The sequence below is a fragment of the Mastigoproctus giganteus genome, chromosome 12 (assembly GCF_048544385.1).
Source record: "Mastigoproctus giganteus isolate SK-2022 chromosome 12, ASM4854438v1, whole genome shotgun sequence".
Taxonomy (NCBI): Eukaryota; Metazoa; Arthropoda; class Arachnida; order Uropygi; family Thelyphonidae; genus Mastigoproctus; species Mastigoproctus giganteus.
This window is the reverse complement of record NC_143586.1, coordinates 30,499,725-30,527,239: the sequence shown is the minus strand read 5'-3', so window position 1 is coordinate 30,527,239 and position 27,515 is coordinate 30,499,725. Positions and strand designations below refer to the sequence as shown.

Genomic DNA, 27,515 nt, shown 5'->3' with positions numbered 1-27,515 from the left:
CACTTGCTACCTGGGAGTCTAAAACGCTGATGGAACTGATATTCGGGTGACACTCAAGTCAAGTGGACACACTAATACAACAATAAATGTAAAATTTTTTGTTGTATTAGTTAACTGCACAATTTATAAATAATAAATATTGCATAATTTAAAGTGTTTATACTTTTTTTTTTTTTTTTTGTTTTGCATATTTTTACACAAATCATCAAATGTTCAAAATTTATACTGAATAAATGAAACATTATTGGTGGTGTGAGTTAGTGGTTCTAAATGCTCTGATTATATAATAATAATTTAACACTAAATGGTTTTTTTTTTTTTTTTTTTAGTGCTCTCTCTTTAATACAGACAGTTCAACAGTCATGTGATGAAGAAAGAAGGAAAGTTGAATTGGCTTGTAGAGAATACCAGGCATTACTTAATAAATGGAAAGTATTGTTAATTTAATTGTATATATATTTGGTTTTCTGTGAGAATATTTTTGATCCTACTCTTATTTCAGATTTCTCTTATTTTGCTTTTCTGCTTTAATGTTTTTGAACAAAGTTGCAAGAAAATTTCATATTCATTCTTACTCTTTGTTCATTATCTCAAATAAATTAGTATAATTAGTATTTATAAGGACAAATGATGCAAGGAAGCAGACTTTTTCTATATCAGTGAAAAAAAGGTAAAAAAAAATAAATAATAACAGGGTATTCATACTCTTCCCTTTAATAACAAGGTTACCATCTAATTTCACTTTGAATTTATTTAGACTGACTGCCTCTATCATGTTTGGAAGTAACTTATTCCAGTGATGACAACCCACTGCCCATAGGCAAACTTCGTGATATCAATCTGTTATTCTCTGATATTTTATATTTGTGTCTTACCCACTATGTAGAACAGACTTTCCTCATTAATTTTATTTAATTCCTTCTTTCCTGTATACATCTCGATTAGATCTCCCCTTAACAATCTGGTTATTAAACTTTGCAGTACACACCTTCTAAGCTGTTCTTCATTTTTGTATTACTTGCACTCACCATCAATCTGGTTGCCTGCCTTTGAACACTTTCCAGAAGTTCCCTCTTTTTTTTTTTTTTTTTTGGTGCTGTCTCCAGACCTGAATATAGTATTCCAAGTGTGATCTAACCACAATATTGTATAGAGAGATAATGACATCCTACTTACTAGCAAAAGTCCTATAAATCATGGACAGATACTATGTGCCTTTCTAGCTGCATTAACAGGAATTTTTCTTTAGAATTCAGTAATTCCTGTTTAAACTGCATAGAAAATTTCATGTCAGATTAAATCATAACACCTAAGTCTGTCATTTTGAATCACTTTTAGTTCCTCTCTCCTGGCTTATATGCATCTCCAGGATTTCAGTTGCCCAAATGCACAACCTTCCATTTAGAAGCATTAAACTTTAGTTGCCACTTTTCAGACCATGTATGTAACTGATCTAAGTCTTTTCGAAGCATCATGGCCTGGCACCAATTGTTAACCACCTTTTCAACTTAAATCATCTGCCGACTTTGACATCTTCCCTTGCATACCTCTGTATCATTTATGAAAATTAGAGATAGGAGGGGACCCAAAACTGATCCACCTGTTACATAACAGGACTCCACCTGTTACACTTTAGTTGAATTTTTAGGGGTTCCTTTTTATTTTAAGTTGTTTAAGAACATACTGTCCCTATAATTATATGTTAGATTGGTTGCAAATTATACTGCTTGCTGCCATCTAGATGTTTGGTAGCCCTTCTTCAAATATTGTGTACCTTGGGGACAACAGCATATTAGATATTGAAATCTCTGAATCACAAAATTTGCATGCATGATGTATCTTCAAGAATTGTCTTACAGCAGAATTTTGCCTGATCAGTATTCAGAGTACTTGGTTATTTAGTGCCCTAAAGGAGACAGTCAACATAATAACAGAAGAGATTATAGCATGACTTCTCATCACCTGTGAGCCTGGAGGATTCCACAAAATTTGCCTTGTGCTAGTCCTGCATTATGATATCCCTCAGTTTCGCAGATTTAAAGAGTAATCACTTTTTATTAATACAACTTTTTATTTATTTAATAAATATTCAATTGACTTAGATTTGATGTTTTGAAATAATTCAGATTACCAAAACTATATCAGGCTACTGTTAATTTTTAACAAGAAGGAATAATTATATCGATGCTGTAAGCCCACGAGTGTGAAAAGGTTTTTGCCATGTGTTATTTTAGTAATTGTATTTCTATTATTAATAAATAACAAGACTTGCAATAAAATAAATATAATGAAATATTTTGTACCTTATAAGTTATCCCCTTCAAAATATTTTCCTTGGGCTTCTTGCACACACTGTTCTATACATTTATTCTAAGTGCAGAAACATTTCTGGAAGTCATCTTCTGTAAGCCCTTTTAACACTTCAGTTGTTTTTTTCTGACCATCTTTAATAGATTGAAAATAGGTTTCCTTAAGTATGCTTTTCAGTTTGGGGAAGACAAAGTTAAAAGGTGCTAGGTCTGGCGAACAGAGCCCATTGTGTGCTGAGGCATCTAACCATTCTTCAGCACAATTCAGGTCTCTTCCTTCCAATTTTTTCCTACAGCCTTGTTAGAACTTTAATGTAGTGTGTTTGATTGATAGTCTGATTTGGTAATTTATTCAGTCAGTAATAATTCCCTTAATATTGAAGATAACAAAAAGCATGGTTTCATTCTTGATTTTGACATTCTTTTTTTTTTTCTTTTTGGTCTGGGGATTGTTTTTTGTGTTCCATTACATTGACTGTCCTTCAGTTTCTGAGTCATACTGGAACAGACAACTTTTATCGCAAGTAATTGCAGTACTCAGAAAGTTGATCTTTTTCAGTTTTTTTCAAAACATCAAAAACTTGGAGTCTTCTCATCCTTTGATTTTTGATGGTGTCAAAACTTGGCACACACTTTTCTCATACCTAAATTTTCAGTTAAAATTTGTCTAATTGTCTCTTTATCCATATTGAGTTCTGATGCAATCATCCTAATGCTTTGATGACTGATTACTTCTAATCAGTGTGTCCTGACTGAGTCCAAATTTTCCTCAGTTTTCATGGATATCAGAAGGCCTGGTCATTCAGTCTTCCATATTCTCTCTTCCTTCTAAAAAATCTTTTATACCATTCAAACATGCAAGCTCTTGACATGATATCTTTCCCATAAACTTGACATAACTAATAACTTTCATTTGGCATTTTCTTTAGTTTTGTTAAAAATTTCAAGTTGATTGCTAGATTCTTTTGTATGCAATTTTTCCAGCAAACTGCAAAACCACAAGGTGATGAAAACCTGTCTCAATGTAAAGTGAATGAGCATGTGTGAATGAGACTTGGGAAAGGAACAATATCAGCTGCTTTGCCTTTGTTTCACAGGTGGTACTTAGTGTGTAGTGGCTGTGCATGCAATCTCATTATTTAATAGCCACACCTTGTATGTATATATATATATTGGCGCCTCCGTAGCCAGGTGGGAAGGAGCAGCAGCAGTGTGTAGCACACGCTTCTTGATTAGACTGGGGTTCGAGCCCGTCACCACCAAATATGGAGGATGCGGAAAGGTCAGGGAATGACCACCGCATGTTCCCGGAGCAATATGGCCTTAGTTGCTAATGCTCCTAAAAAAAAAAAAAATCAAATAACCAAACCAAACCAAACCTTGTATATATATTTGAGCATTTGTCTATAAAATTTTGCGTCATTCAAACTCCAACTGCTATTTTCAAAATACATTCTCAAGCTATCTTCCTAACAGTCTCAAGATCTTTTTTAGGCCAACCGGGCTAGCCAATGTAGGTAAAGTGCCTGCCTGGCAACCCAAAGGTCGCAGGTTCGTATCCCGCCTCGGGCTTGGATCACAGTAAAATGCAAAAACTTTGGGAGGTGCATTATGGCCACAGAAGCCGATGCGCCAACAACTAACAAAAAAAAAAAAAAAAAAATTCTTTTTTAGGAGAAATATATGAGAGAAAAGCCGAATCATAGGATTGCATGCACAGCACTTGGGGCTGATGATATGGAACCACTACACTGATTTTATGTGAAATAAAATGTGGATTGCAAAATCAGCATTTTATTTTTGTCACTGATGATCTGATGCATCCTCACTTATCTGTAACAACAGGCAAATGAATCTCTCTCTCTCTCTCTCTCTCTCTGTGTCCTTTTTAAAATTGAATTATGCAATGTCATTTTGCACCAGATTTAATTTTTACAAGCACTGCACTTGGAAGTACATCCAACACAATATAATATTTTATAACATGAAGTTGTCAGAAATTGAAGAAATTGTGATCAATGCTATCAATTTTTTTTATAAATAGTTTTTGTAGAAGAATAAGAGAAATTTACCTCAGTATGATACATAGAACACTTCCATATGCTACTCTCCAGAAATTGAAAATAATTAAACAATTAACAAATCAATTTGAACACGATTCAAAAACAATTAAAAAAAGTAAAAGAAGTTTAATGCAAATTTTGAAAAACAATGTGTTTTTGAAAATCTTTTTTCAAAATTTGCATTAAACTTTATTTTTTTAATTGTTTTTGAATTGTGTTCAATTGATTTCTTAATTGTTTTTAATTATTTTCAATTTATTATTTTTTTACTGTAATCATTTGCATTAATGTTATATTCGTTTTTATTTCTGGAGAGTAGCATACGGAAGTGTTCTACGCAGAGCCGTGCCGAGGGTGAGACAAACGAGGCTCTTGCCTCTGGTTAAAAGCTGAAAGGGGTGCCAAAAGAAAGATTAAATAATTGCCAATATTTTCGATTTTATGTTTTGATTATTCCAATCCATTTATCATCTTGCATTTGCAAGACAAAAATTTTAACTTATTCATGAATATAAACTGCTGGAATCTGGAAGACCCTGGAAGTGGCATTAAGAATATATTTAACTATTCCAATGCCAGTTGCATCATGTGAAAGAGGTTTCAGCAAAATTGATTAAAAACTATTTACAGTCAACATTCATTAAGTCAAGAAAAATTATCTGATATGGCCATTTTATCAATTGAGCGGATCATATGTAATCAAATAAATGTCGAAAAAATTGATGACTTTTCGTCACTCAAAGTTTGCAAAATAAAATTGTAATCTGTACATATAAAAGTTGTGTGTTTGTCTGTAATATAATTATTGTTAATTTATTAAAGAAATAGTTTATTTATAATTAAAATTCTAATTTGTGATATTTTTGACAAAACATTTGTTTCAAGTATTATAATAATATTGTTATTATTTTTGAAATGAATGACACATCTGGTGAGTATGGGCTTGGCACACCCAGGGTTCTGAGCTGGATATAGTCATTCTTCTTTCTTGGTGATTTTCTCTCTCTCAGGGTAACTCAGAAACATTTTTTATCTGGTGCAGCATAAGCCTCAGGCTTCCTCTCACTATATGGCTAGTAATAATAAATAAATCTGTTATATATTTATAATAAATACTGCTGATTAAATTAAAAATCACTTTAAACAGGTTTTATTTTATTTTTTTGTCATCCTTTTATTTTGATTAAAACGTGTACCAGAAATGCATTTTAAATAAGTCATATATATATTTTTTATTTATTTTATTATTTTTTTTAATATTTTAGGGGAGGGCACAATTTTCATTCTTGCCTCAGTTACTAAAATGGCTCAGCACAGCTCTGGTTCTACACATCATATTGAGGTAAATTTCTCTTATTCTTCTACAAATATTGAAATCAACGTAGAACGTATTGAGCATCATAGCTCTGGTTTATACTATAAATAGTTTTTTAAACCAAATTTATCTTCATTAAATAATTCAGTGCATAAAATGATTTACAATTTATTTACAGGAATTCTCCAACAAAGAAATGCAAGGAAGTGCATTTACAGGATGGTGATAAATTAACTCCAAAAGGTAGAAACATTAATATATATACATTTTAAAGCTTGAATAAGTATTTGAATCTCTTAACATGAGGTGTGCACATTCATTATATCACATTGTTGTCGTGTTATCCCTGGGTGAATTGTTAACTTGTAGTAGCAAAATAATTTTTTTTTTTGTGCTCTCCTGACATCCATATTTCAAAAATATAGTTGATCTGAAGCTTGCCATAAAGCAGCTAGAAATTAAGGGGTTAAAATTAATTTTAATATCTTTTTCTTTTTTTAATTTTCATTTTAACCTATTTTTTCCAGATTCACTCTAAACTGACCGAAAAAACTTGAAGAGTGTGTTTTTGCACTCAAGTTATTGTCATCTTTCATCCAAAAGTTTGAAACAAAATTTTGCTATCTTATTCCTTGCCATTACACTTATAATAAAATTATATTCAGAGTTACTGAACAGTCTGAGGATCTAACCAGGAAGAAACTTTCAGGCTTGTGGAGAACTGACTGGAGTTAAGACCCAGTGTTCATTCCTCACATTTTCATATAACCTATTAGTTATTGAATAAACAAGGGTCAAGAATAGGTTTCCAGTGTGGGACTAAGCAAAGTAAATTGGATAAATCTAGGCTGAAACCTCATCAGATAATATGCACTAAAAAATAAGCAAAATATATATAAAATATATGAACTATTTTTTCATATAAAATATATGAAAATGTGCACTAAAATGTTATTTATTGCAATATAATTTTTACATATATCAGTTTATCATAATTAATTGAATTGCAAATTCTTAGTATTTGATATTTAAAAGTAACAAAGCTGTTTAATGAAAGCTTTAAGAATACTTTCAAAAATGTTTAAAATGATCATTTAACAACTTGCATATGGAATAACTTTTGTAAACAACAGTATTTTTAAATGTGGTCAATAGTAAATCTGGATTCTCTTATCATCCAAAATCATTTTAAAAGCAGAGAATGAATTTTCCACATTGATAGAAGTGACAGGGCTAAATTTAAAACTGTGAGCATTCAAAATTTCTATGTGAAATAGAAATTCTTGTTAGTTTCCATTTAAAAAAAAAAAATAAAAAACCATCTATTTTGCTTAAAATATGAAATCCAAAATTTATTTCTTATTTTCCCTCATGTCTTTAAAGTTAGTTGAAATTTCTAACTGAACCTTCCTCTTTACTTGCACTGCTCTAAAAAGTCCCTATATAGTTTAGTAATTTAATTAGTTAACCAAGCAAAATAAGTGTCAGCGAATAGCAGATGTTTTCTAACAAAAACATTGTAAATAGTTACTTTAGCAGCACTAATATGCAGTATCCAGAGCATCAACAACTTTTTTAAAGAATCAATTTTTTGCATAAAACAGTACTGCATATAACCTTGTTTCTCCACCTTTTCAAAATAGGCTCTGGCTGAAGAGGAAGACTAGGTTGCATATTTCTTTAAATAGCTATGCATGTTGTTAGGGGCTTCTACAAAAATCATTTTCACACAAAAAATAATTTTAATTTCTCCAAAATTCTCCTGGATTACATGGGTTTTCACAGCAATCCTGTGTAAGCCAGAAGGTTGAGTTAAGCAATTAATGTAGATTAGTTTGGAAAGAAAACCCGTAATGCAGCAGCGACTTTTATCGTGTATAGAGCAGCATCACTAACAAAAATGCAATGTTTTCACTAGTGGTCAATTCTCCATCTGGCCATAATAATTGCAGAGTCATTCACAAATCTTGCTATGTGTGAAGTGTGCATTAAGTGAGTGGCAGGTGGAAAAACCACTACATTGTTGTAGTGGTAGCAAAACCACTATATTGTCCTGTGGTGCATATGTGAATGATAGTGATTTGTCATGAGATAAGGGGCATGTGCCAATTTTGATTTTGACAATAGTGGAGGCTGAGTAGGTAGTAGTAAGTTGTCAATAGTGAAGCTGATTGCTTCGTGAATTGTAAGCAGGTATATAGAAGTTCTCAATACTTGAGAGTCGTGAGTTATAAACTTGTGGAATACAAGACACTTGTAACTTTGCCAGTTCATATAAGTTCATGAAATAATGATAACATAGCTACTGAAACTTCTTTTTATTATTTGACTAAATTGCTGTCATTATGCAGTATATTTTACAGTAGTTTAGTTATTTTTAAAAGAATAAGAGAAGTTTACCTCAATATGATATGTAGAATACTTCTGTATGATACTCTCCAGAAATTATAACAAAAACAATTAAAAAATCGAAAAACTTACATTACAGTCAAAAATGATTTTACTACAACTATGAAGAATGCTAATAAAATAAAACAATCAATGCAAAGTAGTAGGTAGAATTTTTGGTGCCCGGAATCAAACCCTGTGATTTCCGATTGACTCCATTAAACAGTTCCATTTGCACCTGCCCTCCAGGAACCTAACCCTGACGTAAATCAAGGCCTACCTTGATTTACTTGAGCGTGTACAGAGAAGGGCAACAAGATTGGTGAGGGGAATGAAGGGATTCTCTTACCAAGAGAGGCTTAAGTTCTGCAAATTGCAGTGGCTGGAGACTATGCACCTGCACGGTGATCTGATTGAGGTGTATAATTGAGGTGATCTGATTGAGGTGTATAAGGCCTTGAATGGGTTCAGCACGCTGAATTCTGATGGGATCCTTCCACTTGTTCAGATTACGAACCTAAGGGGCCATAAATTCAAATTAAGAAAAGACAGATGTAGATTAGATGTGCAGAAATTTGCCTTTAGCCAGTGGGTGGTTAATTGCTGGAACAAACTTCCATCTGTTGTTGTGGAAGTTGATAGGTTGAATAAATTTAAGGAGGAACTGGACAGGCATTTGGAGAGAATGGTGTGTTTTTTTTTTTTTTTTTTTTTTGTTGGCTGATGCTGCATAAGCTCATACATTTGCTTTCTTGCATCACATGCCACTGCTACTACTACCTGTACTAAACTGAGGTTCTACATGTGAAGGAAAGTTTATAACAAAAGATATCCCAAAAAATCTTTTCTTTGCTCTGTCAGCTCTACCATTACTTTGTCAGAAGGTTCTTCTCCATGTCTCTGTCACTAAATTGTATATGAATTGAGTTCCCTTCACTTGTCTTCTCAAGAAAGGCAGTTCCCACCAGTGTGTGTGTGTTTTTTTTTTTTTTTTTTTTATCTAGTGTATTCACTCAAAATTAATTCCTTTTAAAACATGTTTTTCCTTTAAGTTTGTTTAACAACTATTTTTCTTCTTGCTTCATAAATTTGTCTTTAGACAGTACTTGTTCAAGTGTGTGCATAGATTTTGAAACATTGAAATCTTAACTGATCAGATTATTACTGACTAGACCAAAATTATAATACACTTCACAGTGGGTGTGATTAAATTGGGCAGTTTCTGTATATGCTCCCAAATTGTGTCTTCATCTAGAATCAATGCAGTCCTCTTCTTGCTTAAGGTAACTACTATTTCTTTCACAGAAAGAAATTTAAGGTCTGATAAGCTCAACAAAATGGAATTAAAACTTTTGATATTCACTGGTAATCAAATTGTATAGTGTTGCATCTTTTCCATCTGGATCCCATTAAATGAAATCTGTAACACCTGCTTGTTAATTTCCTTAACAATTGATTTGGTTCACCAGTTAATGAATTTAGAGTACAGTCAGTCCTCGTATAACACGATAGTTGTGTTCCTAGAAACCCTTGTGTAATGCAAAATCGTGCAATATAAACAGGCCCTATAGGAAAAATAGGGTTAGGTGCCGACCACCCAAGATTGGACACATGTTTGTAACCAAAACATTACCAAACACAATAAATAATCGTAATAAAATACTTACACAGTTGAAAAATGTAAAATTAATAATTTAATCATTTAAATTTAGATTCTTAACTTAAAAATAAATGAAGACAGCTTGAAGGAAAGGGCTTGAGAAAGGGTTGAAACAGCAGAATTATGGGGAAAGTGGCGGCAGGTTGTCATCATTATTGGAACTGGGAGGTGGAGGAGATGCTGACGAGGACTTTGGACGAAATGTGGTCATGCCAGAACTACAGGGCTGGGGCTGGAGCTGTGACTCATTTTCTGTCTCTTTCTTGGGTGTTTTCATAAAAAAAAAAGACATTTCTGTTATTTCGCAATCTTCCTTCTTTCACAAAGCAGCTCGAATTGTATGAAGTGCTCTTTTGCTTCTTTCTGCATTATAATCGTTATCCTCTAGCCATTGCATACTTTTCTCAAATGAATTTAAAACTGAAGATAACTCTGAAGTAGAAATCTGTTTTATGGTGGCATTCAGGCATTCAACTTTGTCGTCTTCCTCATCTTCCACCTGCCCTCCAACAACAAGTTGTTGCAGTTCTTCAGTTGAAAGTTCTTCATGAGACTGAAGCAACTCTTTTAAATCTTCCCCCAATTCCTCAAAGCCAACCTGCTTTGCGAGGGCAACACAATGTGCTTTTAATTTAGGAATCTCGTTTACAGGATCAAAGCCTTTAAAATTACGAATAAAATCTGGTAAAAGAGGCTGCCAAACACCATGTAAGCATTCTTTTGTCACTTCGTTCCAAGCCTCCACAATTATGTAAATTGCATTCTTTATGTTGAATTGTTTCCAGAAGTCTAACTGTTGGTGCATTTTTTTTCTGCTATCAGCCTCTTAAATGTGCATCTTGTATAAAATAGTGCTTAAAATCAGCAATTACTCCTTGGTCAAGTGGCTGGATAAGAGATGTTGTGTTCGGTGGTAAAAACAGGATTTTAATGTTTAGTGACAGTTCAGCAAGGGTTGGAGGGTGACTTGGTGCATTGTCCAAAATAATTAAAATCTTAAAATCCAAATTTTTTCTTTTTGCAGTAGCTTCGAAACACATCCTCAAACACATGTAGTAGAAGGTCAGTGAAGATCTGCCCTGTCATCCACCCTCTTCTGCTGTTCCTAAAGTAAACATCCAGGGTAGTCCTTATGATCCCTTTTAATGCTTGTGGATTGGCTGCATGATAAACAACAGGCTTAAGTTTCAAGTCGCCACTTGCATTTGCTCCTAACATAACAGTCAGTCAGTCTGTCCTTAGCAGCCTTGAAGCCTGGAGCTCGTGCTTCCTCTTTTGAGATATATGTGCGGGATGGCATTTTTTTCCAATACAGTCCGGTTTCATCAAAGTTGAAATTTTGGTCCAGTGTATAGCCCTCTTCCTCAATTAGGTTTTTCAGTATTGGCGGAAATGCCTTTTCTGCTGCTTCATCTGCACTCGCAGCTTCACCTGATAATTTCACATTATGGAAAGCGTGACGTTTCCTGAAATTATTGAGCCACCACTGGCAGTAAAGGGAGGCACTTCTTGAGGGTTTTCAGCTTTATTTCTGAGGTCTTCAAATATTGCCAATGCCTTTGCTTTCATCGTAAGCAAACTTGTTCCTGATCTCTTCTTTGTTTGATCTTCTATCCAAACTTTGTGTCTTGATCTAATTGATTTTGTTACACTGTGTTGTTCTTGCTATGAAAGTTGCTTTTATTTTTTCTGCATTCTTTCTAATTGTTCTCAGCATTCCCTCATTTAGGCCTGTAGCACGCACAATATCGCATGTTCTTTTATTCCACGTAAAGCTTTTCACAATTTCATATTTTTCTTCTATCGATATTGCTTTTCTTTTTCTCTCTGAAGTATTTTCACAAGAACGCTTCCTTTTCACACTTTTTTTTTTCAAGTATTTTACTCATTTTTTTTTTTTTTTTTTTTGAGAATAGAGTACAAGTATAAAAAGAACAAAAATGAGGAGGCAAGCTTGATATACAGAAATGCACAGCGAACAAGTAGGAACTGAATAAATGACGCAGCGCCCTTGTAGAAACTGAATAAACAATGCAGTAAAGGGTGGAAACACACTATTCTCACATATTACATGCTTAAGTTTTACTAAAGCACATTTCTGGTGGTCACTACCCTAAAACAATAAAAACAATTTGCAGTTTCCTGTTTATTGGAGATTCCTGCTAGTGGAGTTTCTGTGGGTTTTTGCATTATTATGTGAAATGTGTTTCCCCTTCCCCGAACTCATAAAAACAAATTTTCAGAATATTCTCTTCATTCCTACTGTGTTGTGTTCAGTTGGGGTGATTACGCCGCGTTCAACTACCATTTCTTGTATAAACAAAGGCAAATCGTGCATAAGCGAATTACGTTCTTGTTATATGCGACATTGTTCCCCTATTTATAAATCATGTATGATCGAATTCGTGTAGTGTAAACACGTATTATACGAGGACTGACTGTACGTGCAACACACATATGTAGCTAGATACTGATATTTTTCTTGAAGTATTGATGTTGCTTTTACCATTGCTCTAGCATTATGTCACTCCACAAAATATTGACATGCCTGTCCCACTCATGGCTTTGACCATCTTTCCAAGCTATATATTCTGTTGTGTCTATTAGCCTTCATGGCCAAGGTCTTGTAAAATACTGGTTGAGGTGTTATGATGTAATTCATAACTGATTAATTTTTTTGATTGATTGTTCCATAAATTACACTGCAATCCAAGACAAGTGCTTCAAGTAGTATCATATTATACAGTTGATTCAACATGGCCATACTCTTTGCGATTAGCAATTTGTTTGAAAGAAAAAACCTAGATGACATCTTACAGGATAACCTAATTCTTTGGAAGAATGTAATCCAGTATAATTTTAACCATAGGCAAAGCATCCTTCCTGCAGAAAGCTGTTGCCACTGTGCCATAAAACATCAAATCCAAACCAAACTTGAAGACAAAATAGCTCTGACTAAAAGTTTATCCATAGCCTGGCTTTCACATTTATTGGATTTATCAGATTTATTTATTCTGATTTATGGAGTCAAAGAAACATAGTTAGATCTTACAGATTTTTTTTGGGAAGTAGAAATATTAGTAGATGTCCAAGTAGATGAGACCCATCCTCCATTTGGAGCCCAGCACAATATGGATTCTTATTTCTCAGCAGCTTTGGTTTTTCTGTTCTATCAGAACATTCAGAACCATCCTGAAAGTTGATTTTGATGCTCATTCCTCAGAGACACTTTGAACTTCAATAAAAAGTGAAATGGAATTGGTTTCTTTTCAAAAGTAAGAGTGCTGACATTTTTTAAGTGGATCTTTATCTTTGTTATATTTTTATTATATTCTGCCTCACAATATTTGTACTGATAGATAAATTTATCATTTATCTTTGAAGAAAATAATTCCATACACTACTCCATGGCCTTCATAAATTTTTTGTGTTTAATAAATAGGAAAAGTTACTGTAAAGAGAAGTCTTAGGAAAAGTCTTACAGAGAAGGAACCTGTAACAGAAATAGTAATTCACTTAGTGTTGGTCTTAGCTTGTGTGAGAATTAAGTATTACTCACAATGAATTAATTGTATAATCTAAGATCATTCCTGAACCTTCCTTAATGTTCTGAAGGATACTGTCCCATTGCATTCTGGAAAGTCTCAGAATATTCTGTTACACTCAGAAGAATTCTACAATGTTCCAGAAACTTAAAACAGATCCAAAAAATATTTTATGAAAATTGGCAAAAATGTTTAATCATTGCTTCAGAAAATTCAAAAGAATCTTTCAGAGAATATTCTCAACTCATCACTACTTTAGCATTAGTGAGGGCACATGATGCAAGAAAGCAAGCTTATATAGCATCAGCCAAAAAAAAAAGAAAAAGTACCCTCCCCCTTCTCATTTCACCCATTCATTCACTCCAAATGTTTGTCCAGTTCTGCCTTGAATCTGATTAAGCTATCAACTTCTACAATGACAGATATAAGTTTGTTCCAGCAATCAACCATCCGCTGGCTAAAGGCAAACTTCCACACATCTATCCTACAACTGTCTTTCCTCAATTTGCATTTATGCCCTCTCAGGCAGATTATTCTGAGCAAGAGGAAGAATCCCATCAGCATTAAGAATGCTCAAACCATTTAAGGCTTTATACACCTCAGTCAGATCACCTTGCAGTTGCTTAGTCTCCAGACATAGTAATTTACAAAACTTAAGCCTTTCTTTGTAAGAGCACCCCTTTGTTCCATTCACTAATCTTGTTGCTCTTCTCTGTACTTGTTCCAACAGCTCTACATCCTTCTTAAAATGAGGCCTCCAGACCTGTATACAGTACTCAAGGTGTGGCCTGACCATTGCCTTATACAAAGGGATAATCACACCTCCTTATCCCTGCTAGAAAAATTCCTGTATATCATTGACAAGACACCATGAGCTACTCTTGCAGACCATCTGCACTGCTCAGAAAACTTCATATCTGCCTGTACAATTATCCCAGGTCCTTTTCACTCTCTACCACTGTCAGTGTAGTACCACATAGTTGATACATTACTCTGGGGTTACTGCTTCCCATATGCAGTACTTTACATTTGTCAATGTTAAACTTCAGTTATCACCAATTGTCATATCTTAATATTCTCAGTCCTTGTTTAATTCTAGCTTTAATTCTTTCTGAAATAGATAAGGAACCGTGTGAAGAGTCAGAAGACATTTTGTTAGCAGTACGCTTACTAGAAAAGGCAAGAAAATTAAAAGAAAAGTATCAGGTATTATCATTTGTTTCTGTTTTCACAAAATAAAAAATAAAATGACTATTTCAGTTTATTTTATTAGCTGATATAATTAGGCACATTTATGGATTTTTTTGAATTCTGCAAATAAATATATGTACATAGCATCCTAGAAGAAAGCAACCATTTTTATTTCTTTAATCCAATAAGCATACAAAACCGTTTTTGCTCAGAGCCTAGACATAATAACAAGAATTAGTTTTTGAGGTGTCATCTCATTCACTAGTTGCCTGCTGTCATAAAACTTCAATAATAACCAAAAGTAAACCATATTGGGATACCCAAGTTTGGAAGGAAAACAATTAGTTTATGCAAGTGTGATGGATGGAGAGAATACCAATTAATTTATGACAGGCAGTAATTAAAAATTTTTGAATATCTATCCTGCAGCCAGCCTTTTTCAGTTTGTCCCCTTATGCGTGTTGCTTTGGACAACAAACATTTTTGGTCTATCTCATATCACTTTATATTTCATAAAGAATTCATTAATTAGTTTTCAATCATTAGTCCCCACATGTATACCATGTACTCACTAGTCCCGTTACAAGCTGAAAAATTGTTTATTACATTATCAATTTTTGCTCCTGGTTCTCATACTCTGGTTCTGTGCCAGCCATCTTTCTTTAAAAATATATGCCCTATCTCCCTTACAATTGAGTTTCCAGTTAAGACTACCTCCTGTGGAGCCAAAGCATCATGCACGAGTTGATCCATTTCTGGGCCAGATTTAGGAGTGTTTCTCCCGAATAGCATTGGACATTTCTGATGAGCCTCCAGATTGAATGAATGGGGCCTCCATAGCCAGGTGGGAAGGAGCAGCAGTGTGGAGCACACGCTTCTTGATTAGAACGGGGTTCAAGCCCGTCACCACCAAATACGGAGAATGTGGAAAGGTCAGGGAATGACCACCGCGCATCCCGGAGCAATATGGCCTTAGTTGCTGCTGCTCCTAAAAACCAAATAAAAACAACGTCCAGATTGAATTTACTTAGGGCATTAACTTACTTCCTCAGACTCTATCTCACCTGATAGTATGTTGACTTTTTAATTGTTTGTTGTACCCTCATGATCTAGCAAAATCTCAGCATGTATGCAACAATGAATGCAAGCAAAAAGTTGATTACTTTCAATTGAAACTTAAAATTACAAAATATCTAACTGAATTCAGGAGAGCATTTTAAAGTTGACCCAAATTTTATCAATGATCAAAAAATGAAATAGTTAAAAGAACTGGATAAACTTAGGATGATGAAAATCCTTTGCAAAGCATTAGCATTAGTAGTGGCATATGATGCAAGAAAGCAAGCTTATGCAGCATCAGCCAAAAAAAAAAAAAAAAAAAAAAAATCACTCCCATTTCACGCCTCCGTTCATTCGAAATACCTGTCCAGATGAGCCTTAAATTTATTTAGGATATCAACTTCCACAACAAAGGATGGAAGTCTGTTCCACCAACCAACTACCCGCTGGCTAAAGGCAAATTTCCGCACATCTAGCCTACATTTAAAGATTGTTTAATTTAAACAATCTTTAAAAATTGTTTAAAGTTAATGTAGTGGTTTTAGATGATGATTTGAGGTGAGGTTTTGATGAAGAATTGGTTTTATGCTCTTGGAGTCTCATCTGTAGACTAGCTGTGAGACTGGATGTATAAAAAATAAATGGTTAATCTTATTCTAAACATGTATATAATTTAAAGCATAAACCTGGCATTGATAACCAAATGTTCTTGTCCAAATTCTCATCTAGTTATAAATTATGGGAGATGGAATCTTGCACTATTAATTTATTACAGCAGAAAGAGTCAGTTTGTTGAACATCCATACCATGTTTATATTTTCCTGTATAGTGTTTATGATGACTAATTATGTGTGAGACCAGTCTGGTTGGCGACTCATGATTAATTATATAATTTTTATTTTATATGACATGAATTTTTGGTTTTGTCAGCATTCTTGGAAAATATGAACATTCATTTTCATCATTCTGATATGAATTTTATCACCAAACTTGAAAGGAAAAAAAATATATATTTTTTAATTTTTTTACAGGACTCCCTTACTTATGTAAATGATAACCTACCAGCTAAAACTGTTGTCAAAGAAACAACTCATAAAAATGAATTTCAGTCAGAGGTCCAGAATTCAGTGTCCTCTTCAACCAACAAAAGGAAATTAATTTCTAAGAGTAATTCTAATTCATTGATGAAAAGTGGATATGCACCTCAGACACTGAAAGCTTCTTCACAGAACTCAAGATATAAAATTCAAACTGGGTTACGAGATTCTAGATCTAAAAAACTAGCAACTGTTCCAGTTGGAGGAGAAAGAGGTAGCCATTCTCAGCAACTATTTCACAAAGTGCCAACTGAAACTTCCAGGAAAAATACTACAGTGTCTCGTGCAACAACATCAGTCATATCACATTATGAATTGGAAGCATTCAGACACCTTAAACTAAATAATGAGGTACCAAAAAATACTGCAGAACCAAAAGATAAAATGGACAACATTCCTTCAAAATTATGTTCTGGTGATGGTAGGCACAGACCATTCAAAGGCTTAGGTTTTGCAGGTGATGGCAATAGTCAGACAGAAAATGAGAATATGCCACTAATGGATAATTTGAGGTTAGTTTATTTGAAGAATTATTTAGTTTTTATGTTTCATCCTATGAAAGGAGTGGAATATAAAATTTGCTCTTAAATTTCTATATGATAAAAACTCATTTCATGACAGTATTATATTTTCTGTTCCATATTATTATATTTGAGGTGTGTTTTATTATAAATTTATAATGAGTTTATTATAAATATATTTTATTAATACTTAACTATTATGGATTAGGACTCAAAAACTTACCTGCTTTTTGTTAAAGATGTGACAAAAAATTGATAAAGTGAATTTTGTTAGTAAAAATATTTAACTTGCTAAAGTTATTGGCAGAATTTCAGTAATGTTATATAGGAAATATGGAATATTGTCCTCTCCTGCAGACTATTGAACATATGCACTGTTGACAACTTATTAGGACAACCACACTCACACAAGAAAATAAAGCATACTGCTGAACTAGGTGCCTCCGTAGCCAGGTGGGAAGGAGCAGCAGTATGTAGCACACGCTTCTTGATTAGACCGGGGTTTGAGCCCGTCACCACCAAATACAGAGGATGCGGAAAGGTCAGGGAATGACCACCGCATAATCCCGGAGCAATATGGTCTTAGTTGCTAATGCTCCTAAAAACCAAATAACAAACAAACAATCAAACAAACTGCTGAACTGCAGTATCTCCTCATATGGATTTCCCTTATACCAAAAAATGGAAAACCACTTAAGATTTTCCTAGAGTATTAACAGAAAATTTATTTCTTTACTAGAGTAAGTAAGATGTTGTTATAAAGTATGAATTAAAACATAGTTTTCTATTTAAATAATTACTGTAAACAAGAATACTTTTTTGCTGGCTTGAATATGACAATCATTTTTGTGCCCATTGGCTGTAACAGTGCAATTTTTAATATACAGCTAGACTTTGAATAAATGCATATAACACAAATATTACAAGCAATACACTGATCATTTTTTAAAATGTTGATCTTGGAACTATGTAACAAGTCACTGTACTGCAATTAAATTAGTGTGCGAGAAAATTTCACTGAGCATGGAAAAATTTCTCAAGTCAGCGTGGGAAACATTTTAATGCTGTTTTTCTATTCATTTTCCAGCTATCGACTCCATCAAATGAAACGGTTTCGTTAAATATGCCAAAAATGCAATCTGTAAAAGAGCGTTATAGTGATCTGTGACAGCGTTATAGTCAGATACTGGTTATAATATAAGAAAAGCATTGTATCGAATCAGCGTAAAGCGTACCGCATTATAACGGGGGCCTGCTGTATCATGAGTAACTGAGGCTCATCACAGACAAGCTAGGCTTAGTACTGAGTCTAAAATGCTGATGATATTCAAATGACACTTGAGTCAAGTTTACTAAATTTCTATGGTGTCCAGTCATCCTCTGATAACCAGATCCTATGCTTCCACCTTTACGATGGTGGAACTGTTAGTAACTCTAGGTACACCCCATGTGCAAGTTCTGAAATACTGCACCTAGTGTACTGGAAATCACCACTCAGGTGTGAACCAACATAAGCAGGGGTCATGGTGTGGTGCCCACACCATGCAGAGGAATGCTGCCACTCTGTCACCAGGAAATACTAGGTGTTAGATGACTCTCATCAACTAGTGCACTTTGTTTATTAGCAGCATGAAGTGGTGAAATCCATGTTTAGTCTCCAGCGACCCTTATCTCTTCTATCATGCGTTCCTTGAGGTTGTCACAGACATTCTCTCAGATATGCCAGAAAGGCTGTACTTGCTACCTGGGAGTCTAAAATGCTGATGGAACTGATATTTGGGTGACACTCAAGTCAAGTGAACCCAATTTCGGCGAAGTCTGGACAGTCTGTGACAGCAAAATCCTCTGCTTGCACCTTCACAATGGTGGGACTGTTAGTAATCCTGCATATAACCTCCATGCACAAGTACATGGTGGGTGACCACCCATGTGTGAACCAACGTAAGCAGGGGTTGAGGTGTGGTGCCCACACCACATGGAGGAATGCAGCCCTTCTGTGTTACCAGGCAGTACTAGGTGGTAGATGACTCTCATCAACCGGTGCAATACCACCACTTTGCTTATTGGAGACTTGAAGTGTGGAACCCATGTTTAATCTCCAGAGCTAAGGCCCGGTCAATCCTTCACCATCTCTTCCATCATGCATTATGATTGACTTTTGGGGTTATGATGAACATCGTGGTGCGATCCAATATTCCTTACATTTCGAAGATACAGCTCTAAAACAGTGTACGCACGCAGGCCGGCCGCTAGTTAGTAGTAGTAGTGGTGGCATGTGATGCAAGAAAGCAAATGTATGAGCTTATGCAGCATCAGCCAAAAAAAAAAAAAAAAAAATCACATCATTCCCTCCAAATGCCTCTCCAGTTCCTCCTTAAATTTATTCAACCTATCAACTTCCACAACGACAGATTTAAGTTTGTTCCAGCAATTAACCACCCGCTGGCTAAAGGCAAATTTCCACACATCTATTCTACATCTGTCCTTTCTTAATTTGAAATTATGCCCCCTTAGGTTCGTAATCTGAACAAGTGGAAGGATCCCATCAGAATTCAGCGTGCTGAACCCATTCAAGGCCTTATACACCTCAATCAGATCACCGCGCAGGTGCCTAGTCTCCAGCCATTGCAATTTGCAGAACTTAAGCCTCTCTTGATAAGAGGATCCCTTCATTCCTCTCACCAATCTTGTTGCCCTTCTCTGTACACGCTCAAGTAAATCTACATCCTTCCTAAAATGAGGCCTCCAGACCTGTACGCAGTACTCAAGGCATGGCATGACCATTGCCTTATACAGAGGGATGGATAATCACCTCCTTTTCCCTGCTAGCAAAATTCCTATATATCATTGACAAAACCCCATGACCTGCCCTGGCAGCCTGTCTGCATTGCTCAGAAAACTTCATATCTGACTGCACAATTACTCCCAGGTCTTTTTAATTTTCTACCACCTTAAGTGTAGTACCACACAGTTGGTACGTTTCTCTGGGGTTACTTCTACCCATATGCAGTACTTTGCATTTGTCAAGGTTAAACTTCAGTTGCCACTTCTTAGCCCATCTGCCCAAATTATCTAGATCCTGTTGCAGTAGCACACTGCCATTACTGTCATTAACAACCCTGCCAACCTTTGTATCATCTGCAAACTTCGACACTAAGCCTGATATAGCTTCATCAATATCATTGATAAATATACGGAACAACAGTGGACCTAACACTGAACCCTGTGGGACTCCACTAATAACATTAGTCCAAGAAGAGCAGCACCCATTGATTACCACCCTCTGTCTTCTCGCACTTAACCATCCTTTTATCCATTGTAGCAACTTACCTTTAATACCATTCTGCTCCAATTTGTACAATAGTCTTCCATGCGCAACAATGTCAAAAGCTTTCCTGAAATCCAAATATGATATCAAAATTATTTTTTGCATCCAGTTCCTTTGTAACCACATCATAATATCCTATCAAATTTGTCAAAGACTTTCCCTTAACAAACCCATGCTGTGTCTGAATTATTGCTGCAGTCTTGTCTAGATGATCCTGCAATGCATCTTTAACCAGCGACTCCATTATTTTACCCGGAACAGAAGTTAAACTAACTGGTCTGTAATTATTCGTGTCACCCTTCGATCCCCCTTTGTGATTTGGGGATACATTTGCACATCTCCAGTCCGTGGGAACCTCCCCTGAGTCCAAGGATGCTCTCATAATTATGGCTAAGAGTTTGCTTAGTTGCTTTGCCGCCTCCTTTAATATAACTATATATATCCCATTCACCCCAGGTGCTTTTCTTACGTTTAACTTCAACAATTTCTCTTCCACTTTGCTCTCAGTTATTACAAAATCATTAAGTATCTTGCTACAATTTGATAACCTTCTGCCATTTTCAAACCTTAATAATTCCTCACGTGTGAATGTAGATGCAAAATGCTCATTCAGTTTGTTTGCTTTCTGAGCAGGATCATCAACGGTCGAACCATCGATGTCAAGTGGACCAATCAGATTCATCCCCTTCCTTTTAGAGTTTATATAAGTAAAGAAATCCTTATGCATCCCATGCATTTTTCTTCTCTGTTACGAGTCTCATTAGTTCATTTGACAACCATTTAGGCCTAAACCTTGAACAATATTTCTTAATAGGTATGAACCTTTTAGTAGCTTCCACAATTAATTCCTTGAATGCTTCCCACTTAGAATTTACTGTTGGTAACATCGTCAGTTGATCCTACTGTTCATTTACCTACAAGAATACTGAACAATCCTAACCATACAGTCAACACGCTTGATCTTTTTCTCACAAACAACCCTTCTAAGTACATGGTTGAAGTGAAAGGTCCTTTAGGCACCTCAGATCATAACTTGGTGATTGTCTCTTCTCCTGTGGAGCCTTTATCTCATGGCTATTCCCAACGTCGTATTGTTTGGCATTACAAGAATGCAAAATGGGATGACCTGCAAGATTTCTTTTCCTTGGTCGGATTACTGTTTCAAAACTTCTGATGTCAACGTTTTCTCAGATCGTGTCAGTGAAATTATTCTTGCTGGAATGGAATCCTTTATCCCACACTCCACTTTAAAATCTCATCCTTTACCTAAACCTTGGTTTTCCAATAAATGTGCTAAGGCTGTTCAAGAGAAGAACGTTGCATATCGTAATTGGTTAGTTTCTAATTCTTCAGTTTCATTTTCTGCTTACACCAAAGCTCGCAACAATTGTAAAGCAGTTATTAATCAGTCCAAACTAGAGTTTGAACAGGCTAGAAAACTTGCTTCTTGCCCTAATGATAGGCGAGCATTCTGGTCTCTTGCCAAAGCTATTGGCCGCAACGTTTGCCCATCTCTGTCCAAACCATATGGTTCTGTTGTCACTTCAGCCAAGGATAAAGCTGACCTGCTAGCATTCCATTTTACTTCCAACTCATGTATTAATGATCTTGGTAAAACACCTCCCACCATTTCCAACACGCTCCATTCAATGCCTCCTGTGGTCTTCTCTTTTGATCTCAACATTACTTTTCTTCCAAACAGCTGCTCACTCTGTATAAATCGCAAATCCACCCTACCATGGAATATTGTTCCCACATCTGGGGTGGTGCCCCCAAAACCTCTCTCAGGCTTCTTGATTCCATTCAGAAGAAGGCAGTTAGGTTAATTAATGATTCATTTCTAACAGTGTCTCTCCACTCGCTGTCTCATAAATGTACTGTTTCTGCTGCAACCATTGACTGTCCAACTTCAAACTCACAGAATCAACTTTTCATCTTCCTCGTTTATTCATTCAACTGCCGTTTTCTGGAACAACCTTCCTTCATACTTATTTCTTGAAAATTACAGTCTACAGAAGTTGAGGTCTAATGTCAACAAATATCTTCTTTCGTCTTCCCAACCTCCAACCCAAGCACGGTACTAAGTACCATAGGTTCTAATAACTCTTGTTTGGGGTCTACATAAAAAAAAAAAAAAATGATTAATATCTTTTGAGGTTATGATACTTCATAGCATGATCCAATCTGCCTTACATTTTGAGAGTACAGCACTAAAACAGTGTTCGCAGTCCGGCTACTAGATAGTCCACTGGACCAAATCTATTGATAACCCTCTAGGAGGCATCTGGATCAGCTAGTTTATAATCCCACTGCCTCTGCTCTGCCATATAGTGACTGGAGGGAGTGAGTAGAATGTATGCAAGAGGTATTGTCAAGGCCATGTTTATGTCAAGAAGCTGAGTATATTCTTGTTGTATGTATGCCATATCCAAAAATTTCATTTCGTACATTGTGTCCCCCTCCACTTTATCTACTGAATGCATCATGCATATCATGTATGGTCACACTAATAGAACAAACTTCTTGGTGAAAAGATCTATACCTCCCAAACACTTCCTCATTCATTTCACAAATATATGTGGTCTCAGCTCCAATTTCAATGATGTCTATTTCCACTTGCCATCTGCCGAGCCCTACTTACTTTCTCCGATAGAATAGCAATTATCAGTTGCCTCAACATTGCTCATCTCACTTTTCCTAATTATTTACTGTATGATTCCTTTTGCTTCAAAGGTGTTACTTGTGTATATGTCTACTCTTATATTCTCTGTCAAAGGCTTAGTAATTTGGAATCTCCCTTACCCACTCTGTCAAATCCATATTCTGTCTCTATCATTCTTCCAACTCCACTAATCACGTAGAACTCTTTGACTTCCTTTCGCTGAGACTCAATTTTTGCCAGTCAAACTTTCCTAACAGTAAGATAATTTCCCTTTGTGATTTTAATGTTCACAACTGCAGCTGGCTTCAGTTTTATAATCACAAGGACCCAGCTGGGTGAAATGCTAAACTTTTTACAATTACTAATGACCTCATACAGATTGTTCATTAACCTACCAAAATATCAGATAATCCTAACTACACACCTAACACTCTTGATCTTTTCTCACAAACAAATCTTTAAAGTACTTGGTCAAGGTAAGTGGTTCTCTAAGCACCTCAGATTACAACTTGGTGATGGTCTTTTCTCCAATGGAGCCTTTTCCTCATGGTCATTCTCAGCCTCATGTTGTTTGGCATTACAGGAATGCAGAAATGGGAAGATCTGCAAGATTTATATTCACAGATCTTTCCATATTCGTTTCCTTGGTTAGATTTTATATCTTTTGATATCAGTGTTTGCCCAGATTGTGTCAGTGAAATTATTGCTATATGGATGAAATCATTTATTCCAAACTCCACCTTAAAATCTCATCCTTTATCTAATCTTTGGTTTTCCAATAAATGTGGTAAGGCTATTCAAGACAACGTTGCTTATTGCAATTGAAATCTCCGGCTTCTTTTTCTGTCTACATTAAAGCTCATAACAATTCTAAAGTGGTGGTTAATCAATACAAACTAGATTTTGAACAGGCTAAGTTAGAAAACTTCTTGTCCAAATGGCAGTCAAACATTCTGGTCTCTTGCCAAAGCTATTGGCCACAACTTTTGCCCATCTATACTTCCACCTCTTTTAACAGAGGTGGTAGTATGGATGTTCTATTGCCTCCTCAAGCTATAGATAAAGTATCTTACTAGTATCCTACTTTTCATCTAACCTGTGAATTGACAACTTGGTAAACTGCCTCCTACTGTTTCCAGTAAACTCCACTCAATACCTCCTGCAGTCTTTTGTCAAAAGGCTGTGATCAGAATTTTTAACTCTATTGACACCAAGAAAACTCCAGGTCCTGATTTGTTCTCAAAACCTGTGCTCCTAAGCCTACTTACTCCTGTTCTGTGCCACCTTTTTACACTTTCTTAGTCCACTGATGTTTTTCCTTCTGGGAAATTTGTTCATATTCAACCAGTTCCTAAAAAGGGTGACAAATCCCTCCTATCCAGTTATTGTCTCATTGCACTTATCTCTACTCTTTCCAAAGTAAGGATGAAATCCATTAACCATGCTAAACTATCTTGAAATATTCTGATCAATGATCACTTATATGGATTCCATCAGTCTCATTCCACTTGTTATATTTTGGCTTACGTTACCCATTTGTGGACAAATTTAGTGAAAAAGTTTGAAACTCAAGTAGTTGCCCTTGACATGCCTAAGTTTGGCATAAAGGTCTTCTAGATAAGCTTCCATCTTATGGATTGCTGACTTGTTTGCAATTTGGTGTCCAGTTTTCTCTCTGATAGTTCACTGCAGATGATGGCTGACTTCTAACTTTCCACTAATGCTGGTATTCCCCAAGGTTCAGTCCTTTTTCCCACTCTTTTCCTCTTGTATGTTAATGACTTTCTTCCACTGATTGGAAATCCTCTCCATAGCTTTGTTGATAGCACATTGCCTATACTCCAGTTTGAAAACCATTATTCTGCACAAACAGTTGTATCCTCTCTAATATCCACCACCAATTCCTTAAATGCTGATCTCCAGGTAGTTCTCCAATGGGACAAATAACTTAGTCAATTTAAATTCCTTCTAAAACTCAGGCTTGTCTTATGTTGTAAAAAGGAGTCTATTACTACAGTGCTTATCTTTGATGACGCTCAGATCTCTGGACACTGTCACATAGCTGTATTAGGGATTACCCTGACTACTAATCTCTGTTGACATTAGCACATCACAATTATTACTTCCTCTGCATCTAAAAAACTGGGTTTTTCCTTCACTCTCAGCATTACTTTTCTTCTAAATGACTTGTCACTCTGTACAAATCTGGCCTGCTAAAGAATATCATGTCCACTGCTGGGGTGGTGCACCAAACTCCTCCCTCCCCTTAGACTTCTAGACTCCATCCAGGAGAGGGCAGTTAGCATTAGCATTAGTAGAGGCATTTGATGCAAGAAAGCAAGCTTATGTAGCAGCAACCAAAAAAAAATAAATAAATAAAATAAAAATAAAAAAATAAATAAAAAATAACCACTTCCACTTCACCCTTCTGTTCGTTCGAAATACCTGTCCAGCTGAGCCTTGAACTTATTTAGGCTATCAACTTCCACGACAAGGGATGGAAGTCTATTCCACCAACCAACCACCCGCTGGCTAAAGGCAAATTTCCTCACGTCTATCCTACATCTGTCTTTTCTCAATTTGAATTTATGCCCTCTCAGGTGATTATTCTGAGCAAGAGGAAGAATCCCATCAGCATTGAGCATGTTCAAACCATTCAAGGCTTTATACACCTCTATCAGATCACCTCGCTGGTGCCTAGTCCCCAGACACTAATTTGCAAAACTCAAGCCTTTCTTTGTAAGAGCACCCCTTTGTTCCATTCACTAATCTTGTTGCCCTTCTCTGTACTCGTTCCAGCATCTCTACATCCTTCTTGAAATGAGGCCTCCAGACCTGTATACAGTACTCTAGGTGTGGCCTGACAATTGCCTTATACAAGGGAATAATCACCTCCTTATCCCTGCTAGAAAAATTCCTATATATCATTGACAATACACCATGAGCTACTCTTGCAGCCCGTCTGCACTGCTCAGAAAACTTCATATCTTCCTGCACAACCACCCATAGGTCCATTTCATTCTCTACCACTGTCAGTGTAGTACCACAGAGTTGATACATTGCTCTGGGGTTGCTGTTTCCCATATGTAGTACTTTACATTTGTCAATGTTAAACTTCATTTGCCACCTCTTAGCCCATCTGCTCAACCTTTCCAGATCCTGTTGCAGTAGCATAGTGTCAGTAGTGTCCTTCACAACCCTGCCAACCTTCATATCGCCTGCAAACTTGGACATTAAGCTTGATATACCATCATCAATATCATTTATAAATACAGAAAACAATAATGGACCCAATACTGAACCCTGAGGGACTCCACTAATAACATTAGTCCACAATGAGCAGTGTCCATTGATTACCACTCTCTGTCTTCTCCCCCTCAACCACCCCTTCATCCATAGCAGCAATTTGCCTCCAATGCCACACTGCTCCAATTTGTGCAGCAGTCTATGGAAGACATGTGCAACAGTATCAAAAGCCTTTCTAAGATCCAAGTATATAATATCAAAGTTATTCCCTGCATCCAGTTCTTTTGTGACTGCATCATAGTATCCAATCAAATTGGTCAGGCAAGACTTTCCCTTAACAAAACCATGCTGCGTCTGAGCTATAACTGAAGTCTTGTGTAGATCATCCTGCAGTGCTTCTTTAACCAGTGCCTCCATTAATTTTCCAGGAACAGCAGTTAAACTAATAGGTCTATAATTACTTGTGTTGCCCTTTGATCCTCCTTTGTGAATTGGGGTCACATTTGCACATCTTGTCCATGGGTACTTCCCCTGAGTCCAAGGAAGCTCTCACAATTATGGCTAAGGGTTTGCTTACTTCCTTTGCTGCCTCCTTTGTATAACTGGATAGATCCCATCCACCCCAGGTGCCTTTCTTGTATTTATATTCAACAATTTCTCCTCCACTTTACTCTCAGTTATTATAAGATTCTCTAGCTTACTGCCAGAGTTGAATACACCTCTGGCATTCCCCTCGCTGAATAACTCCTCATGTGTGAATGTCGATGCAAAATATTCATTGTTTGTTAGCTACCTGAGCAGGATCATCAACAGTTGACCCATTGATATCAAATGGACCAATCTGATTCATCCCCTTCCTTCTAGAGTTTACATAAGTAAAGAACTCTTTGCTGTTTTTCTTCATCCCTTGCCAAAGATTTCTCGTAATCTGCCTTCGCCTGCCTAACCTCCTTTTAACTTGGTTACAGATCAACTTGTATCTATCATAGGCTTCTGTGTCACGTGTTAATTTGTATGTATCCCATGCATTTTTCTTCTCTGCCATATGTCTCATTAGTTCATCTGACATCCACTTAGGCCTAAACCTTGAACAATATTTCTTAGTTGGTATGTAAAGCCTAGTAGTTTCCA

The 27,515-nt window shown here is 35.9% G+C and overlaps 1 protein-coding gene across 1 annotated transcript in view; it reads left to right on the top strand.

Annotated features, from left to right (window-relative positions):
- The first annotated feature begins 1,633 nt into the window (after positions 1–1,633).
- The window catches only part of LOC150076841 (uncharacterized), a 60,511-nt gene continuing 34,629 nt past the window's right edge, over positions 1,634–27,515 (top strand). Inside the window, exons 1-5 of the mRNA XM_090385699.1 lie at positions 1,634–2,043; positions 5,638–5,714; positions 5,866–5,930; positions 14,401–14,486; positions 16,562–17,139. Of these exons, the coding sequence (XP_090241825.1) occupies positions 16,715–17,139 (425 nt within the window). The 5' untranslated portion in view covers positions 1,634–2,043; positions 5,638–5,714; positions 5,866–5,930; positions 14,401–14,486; positions 16,562–16,714. The remainder of the gene's footprint in view (positions 2,044–5,637; positions 5,715–5,865; positions 5,931–14,400; positions 14,487–16,561; positions 17,140–27,515) is intronic.